This window comes from Toxotes jaculatrix, chromosome 4 (assembly GCF_017976425.1).
Source record: "Toxotes jaculatrix isolate fToxJac2 chromosome 4, fToxJac2.pri, whole genome shotgun sequence".
Taxonomy (NCBI): domain Eukaryota; kingdom Metazoa; phylum Chordata; class Actinopteri; family Toxotidae; genus Toxotes; species Toxotes jaculatrix.
The window spans coordinates 1895503-1907129 of NC_054397.1; the positions used below are offsets into that span (position 1 = coordinate 1895503).

At 48.0% G+C, this 11627-nt stretch overlaps 1 protein-coding gene across 1 annotated transcript; it reads right to left on the bottom strand.

Annotated features, from left to right (window-relative positions):
* Positions 1 to 1572: 1572 nt before the first annotated feature.
* dla (deltaA) lies at positions 1573 to 7669 on the bottom strand. The gene is made up of 11 exons (XM_041037256.1): positions 7031 to 7669; positions 6590 to 6892; positions 6244 to 6304; positions 5888 to 6145; positions 4783 to 4843; positions 4548 to 4678; positions 3605 to 3774; positions 3086 to 3302; positions 2195 to 2975; positions 1979 to 2087; positions 1573 to 1867 (listed from the first exon to the last, which is right to left on the bottom strand). Exons 1-11 carry the CDS (start codon positions 7097 to 7099, stop codon positions 1862 to 1864), a joined length of 2166 nt encoding a protein of 721 aa, XP_040893190.1. The 5' UTR covers positions 7100 to 7669; the 3' UTR covers positions 1573 to 1861.
* Positions 7670 to 11627: the final 3958 nt, after the last annotated feature.

The following is an 11627-nucleotide window of genomic DNA, read 5'->3' on the forward strand; positions in this document are numbered from 1 at the left end:
GGTCTGGCTGGTCGTGGCTGAACTCTGGCCAGAAGGCATCTGTTACTCAACAACATCTGTTCCTGTTACTCTCTTTCTCCCAGCATGCCGAGGGACACACAGGCTCTCCCAAGGGTGGCCTTTTGTGTGCCCCATTGTCAATTCCATCATTGTCTGGTGAAGTCTGTTCCCATAATGCCACGGGGTTATAAACCCCACCAGAGGCCAACTTTACCGGGCTGATGATTTACAGTTATTTGTGTCTAAACACAATCAGCGTCTTTGTTCGGCAATTAAGAAAGAAAACTGAGGGGAATTTAAAGAGGTGACAGTCAGGAGCGGCAAAGGCTCAGTTCAGAAATGTACATTTTGTCTAATTTATTTTTTGTTTGTTTTACAGAGGACGATTGCTGCACTCAGATTTTCACTTTAGTGCCGTGAAAAGGAAAAACTTTGGTCACTTTAGTTGAGTGGAAAAGCCACTAAAGACATTTCTGGTGGAAACAGGAAACCCAAAGTGCTGGATGTATGTCCAGTGGGCGTTAACTCTACATTGATCTGAATTTTAGAGCCATGAATTACCTGACTTGTTCTTTAGGAGGAGAAATAGGAGTGGTAAATCTAGCGTAGGGACATTGTTTTTTGTGAATAGGCCCCCTCTCCCGTCTCCAGGGAGACACTTTCAACTTCTGGCAGTAGCCAACAGTGTCTCCATAGAAAAGCTCGCTATGGGGTCGCCAGGGGAAGACAACAGATGTTACTGATTAACTTTGCTCACAGACCCCGAAAGAAGTGTTTTTCAGTGCACTTGCAGATGGACAAAACAAAAGTTGGGACGCAATTAAAATTTCACGTTTAGCAATATTTATTTGGAAAAATAGTCTTGGCTAATTCCTTCATTCAGAAATGGTAAAGGAGACAGTAACATAACAATTTGTACAGTACAATCCCTCTTAAATAACATCATTTTCTTAAAAAAAAAAAAAAAAGTCCCATTGACCTGAAGTGCCTTTGCAAATATCATTAAAAAAAGCAACTTAAATAATCATAACAAACATCACAAATATACAATACAAAATAAAAATAACACAAAATCATTAAATTAACTTAAATTAAATCATAATTTTAAATCATAACTTTTTTCTTGTTTTTTTATTTCTTTCTTTCTTTATTTTACAAAAGGACAATCTGTATGAAAAAGCAACAATTTTTTTTTTAATTAAGACAAATTTTTTAATTTCCCCCCCCCAAAAAAAAAAAAAAAAAAAAAAAAAAAAGAACAATACTATGTCATAAATGGTTTGGAGGGCTTAGGGAAGAAAACGCACTTCAGTTAACACAGTGATCAAGTATACATACAGTCTTCACAGGTGTAGTGATGGGTGCACAGCCCATGTGAACAGCCTCGTGAAGAACAGGCCAGTATGGCCAAACATCCACCGTTTGATGCAGTTCCTGCGCTCAGCAACGGCGTGTGGGTTAGAGAAAAGGCCTGGGTGCAAATGTTGCAAAAACTAAAATCGCAGCGTCGCGTGTGTTATGGCCACGTGACCTTAATTTTTTTTTTTTTTTTTTTTTTTTTTTTACCCCCACCCCCCCCGACAGAAGGCAGAACAGAAAAGCTAAGTGGCAGTTTACTTTTAACCGTAAACTTCATTTATTCATTCACTTTTAACCCCGCCAGTTCTTATCCCACAGGCCGCCGCTGCCTGCGCTTAGTTTCCAGTAGAGAACCAGCTCACTCTGAATATCAGTTAAACGTCTCAGTATCAGCAGCAGTCTCAAGGCGGGACACCTCCCCCTAGGGTTAGAGCAGCATCTGAAGGAGTATAAAAACTCTCCCATAGAGCAAATGAGCAACGGGCAGCCCACTGGTGGCTCGTTACACCTGCAGACGCACAGAGAGACAGAAAAAGTTTAGTGCTTGTCGACCAAATGTCCACAGAGAGAAGTGTCTCTGCACTGAGACGTGAACAAAATGAAAGACACGGAAACTCACCTCAGTTGCAATTATACATTCGTCCTTCTCTTCTGACATCACAAACACAGATTTGTACTTGGTGTCCGCACATGCAGACATTTCTGGGGCTTTCTTTTCTGATGCATCGCTGCGGGAAGAGAAAGAGAAACAGACGTCAGCCTTTTCATCAGATTCGCAGCCTCCGTTTCCGGTTGGCTTTCAGACAACGTCAACGTTTCACCAAGAAAAACTCACCATTTTAAACGCTTGCTGCGCTTCTCCTCAAACTCGAATGAGTCCAGGGACTGGCACTTGTCCTCGCAGGCTGCCTCCAGCATGGCCTCTTTAGCCGCCTGCTCATAATTGACCTCGTGTACGAGGTTGTAGTCTGCGGGCGGATGGCGGCTCTTGTAGCTGCTTCTCCCCGGCGAAGATCCTTCATCGGGGTCACTACTGCAGAAGTCCATCTTCTTGTTGATGTTTTTGACACCTGGCGTCGGCATCACGCTGACCGCCAGGTCCCTGTCACTGCGGTGACAGTTGTTAGTAAGGTTATTTATTGTCTCTCCCTCACCAACGGTTTCTATCTGACCGCCACGCTGGACTTTTGATCGGAAAAATCCAACAAGTACGGCGCACCCTGCCAGTAGCAGCAGCACCAGGGCCACGCCGGATCCAATGGCCATCCAGGGAACTTCTGACCCGCGGATGGCGGCGTGCTCTGGAAGCAGGAACTGGCAGTTCCGGCCACCGTAGCCAGGCACGCACGCGCAGACGTAGCGGTTGTTTCTTTCGTGGCAGGTGGCACCGTTGTGGCAAGGATTGTGTTCACAGCGGCTGATGGGTGAGCTACAGTTGCGGCCAGTGTATCCGGGTGGGCAGGTGCAGGTGTAGCCGTCTGGACCCTCCTGGCACGTCCCACCATTCTGGCAAGGGTAGGTCGAACACTCGTCCCCAGTGTGGTCGCAGTTCATGCCGGTGAAACCGTCTGGACACTGACACAAGTACGAGTTGACGAGATCCACACAGCGCGCACCTGAGAACAGTGATAAGCAGAGGCATTAATGTTTGTACACTGACAGCAATCTACACAAGACAAAAGACGTCCTGCGGGATCAAACAGGCCACTTGGTCCGTCCCTCTTACCATTGGAGCAGGGGCTGGAGGTGCAGTGGTCAATCTTCTTCTCACAGTTGAAGCCTGCGTACCCCGTGGGGCACTGGCAGAAGTAGCCTCCGTCGGGGTTGTCAGCACAGCGGCCGCCGTTGGAGCAGGGCCCGTCTGCACACGTCATGGCACTCAGCTCGCAGTTGTTGCCATAGAAACCGTGAGGGCAAGTGCAGGTATATGTGTTTTCCAAATCCTGTGGGGAAAAAATAGAACAGGCTTGGCATCGAGATGTGTCTTGTGACTGCGGCTGCTGTAAAGCATACACTTCTGAATCTCAGCCTGCTGCACGCTGCATTTGTTTGGTTTGCTTTGTAACGATTAAATGTGTGGTCCGGTTTAACGAGCGCAGAGAAACAGAAAAGATGGACGAGGAGGGATAAAGGCATGTGACAAAGGCGCCAAGCCACATTCAAACACAGCTGGAACTGAGCCACAGTTCACAGGATGTCTCTATTCTTTCTCCAAGTTGTTGTAAGAAGACCAAACGGCACTTACAGTGCAGCTTCCTCCGTTGCGGCAGGGGTTTCCGGCACATTCGCTGACCTGGATCTCACAGCTGGCCCCAGTGAAGCCGGGCCTGCAGGAACAGGTGTAGCTGCCCTGACCAGTGTTGCTACAAGTGGCTCCATTCATGCAGGGCTTGTGGTGAGTGCAGTAGTTGAGATCTGGAAAGACACAGCGGCACATGTGGATTAGCCACAGCACAACACATGGCAGGACAACAGCAGCAGCGACAGAATGTCTTTTTGTCCTCTGGCACATTTGACTCTCTCTCTCCTTCCAGTGTCTTTTTTTTCTGTTTTCTGTGTCCGGCCTCCTGTTCCTGCTGTTTATCTGGAGACAGCTGCTGCTCTGTTGTTGTTTCTGTACCAAAGTGCTGATTCTTTTATGTTTGTATCTTGATGTCTTACTAACTTTGCTCCTTTCTCATGTGTGTCTCTTTACACGTTTTTTAAACCTACTAAACAGTTTTCGATGCTAAAAGACCAGAGAGATAACACACTGCAAACATCTGGCACCAAACCTTTTGGCCTTGAATCCACTTTCTATGTATTGGTCGGTTTAAACTGATAAACACCCACAAGAACATTTGCTGATTTGCAGGTCACAAGAAAGTGGTAGTGAAAGTAGGTGACTGGGTTAAAACTGGGCTGAATGTGCTTAAAAAGTGTTTTTTTTTTAACATTGAGGTGACATATAATCACTGATTCAACAGCATTTCAAAGACCACATTTCAGTATGTAGAAGGACCTGCGTCACACTGAAAAAACCAAACCTAACTCTGTCGATTAAAACTTTCACTTTTTAACCAAACTCAGGGCTTTAACCCAGATTCCTGGCCAGCAAACCACCTTTCTGTTGCTCTCTGGATCCTTTCGTTTCTGTCTTTCACTTTTTTTTTTTTTTTTACACAAATCTCATCAGAGTGTCTCCTCACCTTGGTTGCAGAAGAGCCCCCCCCAGCCCTCCTGACAGTTGCACTGCCAGGGCTGCTGACAGGTCCCGTGGAGGCAGCCCGGGTAACGAATGCACTCGTCGCAGTAGCGCCCTTTGAATCCCACTCTGCACCTGTTGTTGTCCAATTAGGAGAGAACACCGGTCAGTCCACTCACATTACCTCATGCGTCCCGCTAATTAATGAATGCCTCGGTGAACTGGTGGAGGAAACTTACTTGCACTCTCCAGGTTTCTCACAGAAGCCGTGCTCTTCGTCGCAGCCGGGCAGACAAATCGCTGCACAGGAGGAGAAAGGAAACAAACTTTTTTAGACACAGAGACTGAAAAAACTGTTGTTGTTGTTTTTTTTCTCCTGAAGAAATAAAACTTAAAACCTAAATCCCAACAAAGTCATTCAAATAGATGGGGGGGTCCTCAGCCCATTAGCTGTTACCTTAAACTCAATCTCCTTATCACCGTGGAAGAATTTTCTGTTTAACAGTTCAGAGACAAAGGAGGGAGTGTGTGAGTGTGTGTGTGTGTGTGTGTGCCACAGAGTACGCACACACACACTCACACAGACCCCTCAACGCACCCCACCACCCTCTTTTTTTCTTCTTCGCTGCGGGTCAAAACTCTTTTATTCATTGTGCGCACACACACACACACACACTCCCCTTAATGTCTCGGATTGGGGCAGATAAGAGTGGACAGCTGGCGAGTGTGTTGCCAGTGCGCGACAGCTGCTCCATTGTCTCCTCTCTGCCGGCAGCTGCCCACTTCAAACAATACCTCCCCCGCCTCGGCCAATCAGCGGCCGGCCCACTCCGAGAGTAACGAATTGGAAGGTAGCATGTAAATTTATGGCACGCGTGAGATTATTCCCAAAAACTTTCCTTAGAATAAATCAAGTGGTCGTGTGTGTGTGTGTGTGTGTGTGTGTGTGTGTGTGTGTGTGTGTGTGTGTGTGTGTGTGTGTGTGTGTGAGGGGAAAAGCGGGGGGAGGAGGGGGTGAGGGTGGTGTTTACGCACAAGTTGCCTTCTAACGGCACTCAGAGGATCTGATTTCGACCCAACACAGAAAAAAACTTTTTCTACTTTTTCCAGAGCTTACAAAAAAAACTTACTCACATATGATCTAAGAATCTGATCATATTACGTTTAAAGCTTTAAAGACACGTGTTCACTGTTTTTCTGTATCTCTCGTCTTATCCTTTATGTCCAACATGAACTTTTATTCGACCTAAACATCTTTTTAAAATATCGTTTCTTCCTGTTTCCACCAGCCAACTCACTTGTGCGCACATGCTCCTGAGAAAATAACCAAGTCTTGTGACTCACGTTCAGTGCAGTACTGTCCCTTCCACCCGGCGTCGCACACGATCTCCCCGCGCTCTCCACAGGTGAAGTGGCCGAAGGCGTCGTCTCTCGGCCGGCAGAACACCGAGCAGCCGTCCCCGTAGTAGTGCTCGTCGCACACGAACCGGTACGAGTACTTGAGCTCCGTCCTGCCGCCGGTGTGCAGGTCCTGGGACCACTCCTCTCCCACCGTCAGATGCCGCTGGGTGGTCATGGTGCTGATCACACGGTCCGGGTTCTCTAAAGTGCGCATGTGGAGGCAGAGCGTGAGGGGTTAGGGGAAGTGAAAGTGCGTAAATGTGATCAAATTTGACAATGGACGGGTGTTTATTTCCTACCTGTGGAGAGGTCGTCTTTGGAGTCGGTGTGTAATGCCTCAATGATCAGCGAGAAGGTCCCCTGGGAACACAAATGGCTTCATGAGACAGGTGGCCAGCGGAGATGTGGCGATAACATCAAGGAAAGGCCCGAGGCGATTGTGCCACTCACTCTGACTGAATGCAGACTACCTCACCTGATCCGGTGAAACTAAACACCTGTACACTTTCTGTGCTCTCGGTCGTTTAGTTGTGGACAGAAAATTGTGCCACTGCGCGTTTTTACGCACGGCTTTACAAAAAAAAGGGCGCCATTTCGCTGCCTTCATTTCTACTGTAGTGAACTGGACTCGATGGTTGTACTTACCGGCCACGTGAAGCCGAAGTTAATCCTGATGGGGTTGGTGAATGAACTCTCCGGGATGACATCGGGGACCTGGAACGAGTTGGAGCCGAGGACGGGCGTCACGGCGCCGCCGTAGTTGCACGGGGGCTCCGGAGAGGCATTGGGCTGGTAGTGCTTGAGACAGATCCTGAAGAAGGTTTTACATTCGCACTGCTGCTGGAAAGACGAGGTCAGGCCTCCCTTACAGCAGTTTCTGTTGCCCTGTACTCCCTTCTTGTTTAGGAACTCCTGCAACTTCAGCTCAAAAACTCCCGAACAAAACCCCTGCGGAGGAAAGCAGCTTGTTACCATCAATACGCACGCTGCCGCCTGTGTATGAGTGTGCTGTGGTGGGAGTGAGGGGAGGGAGAAGGGGGGAGTAATGGTTCATTGTTTGCAAGAAATAGAGATTCAGTAGCTTACCTGGCACAGCAACATGGACATGACGGCGAGAGTCAGCAGGATGACGCGCCCCATATTAAATAAATACATAATAAATAATAAATAAATAAAGGAAAAAGTCTCGGGGCTCGGCTGATCCTCAGGGTGCCTCCTCCTGTTCAAACCCTCTGAGGAAGATGCATTGAGCACGTTTCTGTCGCCTCACGGGGTTTTTTCATCAACTGCTGTCGCTGTCAGCCGCGCCGCTCTCATTCATGTCCCGAGGAACAATAAAAAAAACAAAAACAAACAAAAAACAAAACAACAACAGAAAAAGATAAATCCCAAACTTTAAAAATGAAAAATAAAATCACAAAACAAGATATGTGAACTTGTGCGCGGTGGGGAGTTTTTTTTTTAAACCGAGAAGTCCTCCAGTTCCGTTAGAAAGCGTTAATCCAGTGCGTAAAGAGAAAAAAAAGATGAGTTCCTTGTTTTTGCTTTTTTTGATAAGAAAGTGACAAATTTTAGGAAACAGCTTTCTGTGTGAATGTCTTGGTCTAACCCAAGGACAGATTTGTCACTGGTCCAACATGCTTCCTTCTACTTCCCAATGTCTTTCCTCACTGTGAACTGTGCGTCTGTCTCCAGCCAAGGCCGCCTGCAGCCTGTTATATACGGCCTGACACATGCTATGGTAATAACATGCAAATGGTCCCCTCCTCCTCCCCGACTTCACCTCCCAATCTGGCCCGGCTCTCCACAATGGGGTCCCATGCAAGTGCCCCAACAGCCTGAGCGGCTGAGCGCAGCATGTACAACGTAAATATCCGAGCTGAGTGGAGATGTGCGAAAGTATCTGGGTCAAATAAGAAGAAGTGAAACTTCATCAGAAAGTCGTGTGACTCGCACAGGGGGAGAAGGAGTCCGTGGTGTGGGATCAGAACAGCCCGTTCATTCATTCATTCATTCATTCATTCATGTCCACAATGAAGCTTTATACCTGTTTAAAGTTGACAGTATACTTCTTACAGGTCTCTTAAATTCACAGGTTAAAGGGAGCGTTATTTCAGGGGGTGGGCTTCAAATTCACAGGACTTAAAGACATAAAACAGACTTTTTGTTGACTGCTGATTGTGTTTGTTTGGAGTCAACAGTTCCCCTTTCTATTAATTACATCACATGATTAGGAACATCGACTCTCTCCATTTAAAAAGTGGCCCAAATATCAAAATGTGAAGGGTGGAGAGCGTCCTGCAGATGCCAGATTTGCTCCTGGCATGTGGAAGTTAATGACATGTGCTTGGATTGATCCCGTCCAGCTGTTGCCTCACCGGACAAACGTCTTTGTTTTTGGCGTCTGGAGATGTTTTGGGTAAAGTGCCAAAAGCGCAGTGTGAAGTTGATTCAAAAAATCTTCCCCAGAAACAGAGAAAACATGTTTCTTGGTCAAACCCTGACTCAGTTAATTGTTTACACCCCTTCCTCCCCCCTCCTCCTCCTCCTCCTCTTCCTCCACACCCTCGAAATTTTGGTATTTGTGGTTGTGGGAAGAAGTTGATGCTTTGAATCGACTCAAAAGACTAAAGAAAACATTCCTTGGCAGAGCTGTGCGGTGAGGTAAACGACTTGAGGGGCTGGACTCCTGCTTTTCCATTTCGCTCTCCCCTTCTTCCCATTCTCTGAGCTAAGATTAAAAAAAAGCGCGTGTGTGCACGTGGATATAATGTGTGTGTGTAGGTGCGTGCAAGGGTGCGCGCGCGCACCAGAGTCGCTCGCGTGGCCAACATGAGGGGGAACTTTTGTTATTGTGTGTGTGGTGGAGGAATAAGTTTGCTCTCTCTCTCTCTCTCTCTCTCGCTCTCCCTCTCCCCCCTCAGCTGTATGGTAATTCGGCCAGCACCTGCTCTCCCCTCAATAACAGCGTGCGCGCGCCTCCCTTGGTTGAGCGCGCGCCCACACGCCCAATACACAATACGCTCTCTGCCCTCCCTACACACACACACACACTTTTCATTTCACATCAAACAAACATAACCGGACAAACGTCGCGTACACGTCGCGTGGTTTTCTTCTTCTTTTTTCTTTAATTGTTGATGAAACTAATCAGCACGAGGGGAACAAGCCTCGAGCTTATTTTATTTTTCTCTGTGAAGGTTGTGTATGTGCACGTGCGCGCGCGCGCGTATGAATAAGGAGCAGGAGGTTGGGGGGGTGGTTTCTTAATTAGGTCGTTCATTAGAAGTGAGATTTTTCTACCGCATAACGGGGCCCATGGCAAGCTGCGCGCGCGGGACACCGGACCGTGCACGTACATTTCGTCATTGTGTTCAGATATGCACGTCACGGCTCGTGTTTTCCGTTACCTGCTGCTGTGATCCGCCCTGCACACCGCGGCTGTCAGGGGAGGCGTTCACCCACCACCACCACCACCACCCGCCACCGCCCACCCCTCCATCCTCAGCTCCTCCCCCCACAAAAAAGTGACATGCTTTCCCTTTCTCTTCCAAATTGCCTTCACTTCATATGTCACATAACATGGTTGATGTGCCCGTAGTTACTTATTACCTCTAATCAATGGCAGCAACAACCAAACAAAGTCCTCCTCCATTAATAAACCTGTCCATCTCTCCTTTCACACCGGGGCCATTTTTCAACCCGCGGACCCGGGCTGAACCGTGACCATCACTATTAACCTGTGAGAGACACAAAAAAATCAATTATATTTTCACTCACAGAGAAGAGAGAGACTTCATTAGGCTGTAAGGGAGGAAGGCTGAGACGTTTTACAGCTGCTAAAATATCTGTGTTGTGTGCCTTAGCTTGGTGCCACACTGGACTTTTGCACTCAGAGGGTAAAGTCATGAAGAGCTGCAGGTTCACCCTCCAGTACAGAGCCAAACCATGTAGAGTTTGTTTTAATCAAATGGGTAAAACGTGAGCTACAAGGCTGAATTAGATATGAAAAAGTCCAAATAAAAACAAACTTAGGAAACTAAAACTAAACTCATGTGAGAAATCTGCCTCTAAAATGAACCGAACCTTAATCCTTTGCCAGGAGTGTGATGAAACTCAGAACTGGACCCTGTTTAACACCCACTGCCCGGTCAGTACGCGTTTCTGTCAGTTTTTGTACATTTAACCACAAAACAAAAACAAAACTTTGACCAAAAACGCACATAAACCTGAACAATGCAGCGAAACTGAACTAGAGCCAGAGAAAGAACCAGAGGGAAATCAGCTTATATGAATCTGAGGTGACCTGGCAATCAAACTCAACCAAAACCTGAACCTGTGAAACTAAAATGCTTCGGACACAGTTGTTCCTGAACTTTCTGTCCATGTTCTCCTGGCCAAGATGCTGCTGGCTGAGCTCTGACTGTTTAACTAAAGTGCTACTGTAGGGGGCTGCTGTAGTTTAACTCCTGCCCACCAGTAGCTGCGCCAAACAAAAAAGGGTGACTCGGGGTCTGACTATTCATCCATTCTCTGCGCTTTAATTTCCATTGATTGTGAATGCAGGAGGGAGGGGGGAAGGGGGTCTTCAGTGAAGGACCACGACACGCCTTCAGACGCGGACAGACCCTTACAAGCCATCTGCCACTAACTACCCCCCCCCCTCCACATCCAGAAAACGACGTTTATTTCCCTGCATCCCTCCCTCCCCCCCTCCCTCCTCCGGCCTGAAGCGCACGTCTCTATACGCCTCTGTCCACCGGGCTCCGTCTACACTCAACTGGAAGCATGTTAAAGGACCTGTAACGGTATGGGCCCTCCGGGGCCATATGGCGAGGGGGAAGCCAGGAGGTTTTTTTTTTTTCTTTTTTGGTCCCCGAAGAGGAGACACCACATGGTCACTCGTGGGAACGTAAACACGGCGCGCATCACACGATATCGATCATATGAAGCGGTGATTGGGGAGGGGGAGGAGGGAGGGCTGCCACTGTGCGATGATCAATTGATTCTTTTTACACTGATACCTCATCAGCGCAGAAAATATTGACGCATCTTCACGCGGAGTGAAAGCAGTTGATGCGCAGTGAGCTGAGCCCAAGCTGGTGCCAGGGTTGGAGGTTCCATTCCGCGAACGATGCAGGAGGGGCAAGGCAGCAGTCCAACGCTGCCAGGGTTGGATGGGGTGGAGAGGAGGAGGGAGGAGGGTGGGGTGGGGGGGTCTTACAGAGGCCACCCGTGCTAAAATGTAGGCTGGTACTGAAAGTCTCCAGGAAATGGCGAGTTTTGAATCAGCACTTTCTCAGGAGAGGAGACACTTAAACGCGCGTCTCCCCCGAGTCTCTTAATGATGACGCACAGAAACCAGTTTTCAGTGTGATGAAGAAGAACAACAGTAAACACACGGTGAACTACAGTGACTCTGTGCCTTAATGAGGATTCACTTTCATATTATTGAAACGTTTTCACAAAAAGTCCCATTGCTTCGATGGCCCGTGATTCGGGACTGGACCTGGGCTGTCTCTCCCGGTCTGATTCGCCCGTTTTACCTGCTGAAGCACAGATCAACAGGCTCCTTTGTGTCCAGATCAGATTACTGTGGCCAGCTGCTGGAGGACGGGGGCCACAGGCCAGATCCGCGGCTCCCCAGGGCTCTTCAGGGTTTCCGCGGGGCCCCCCACGGCTT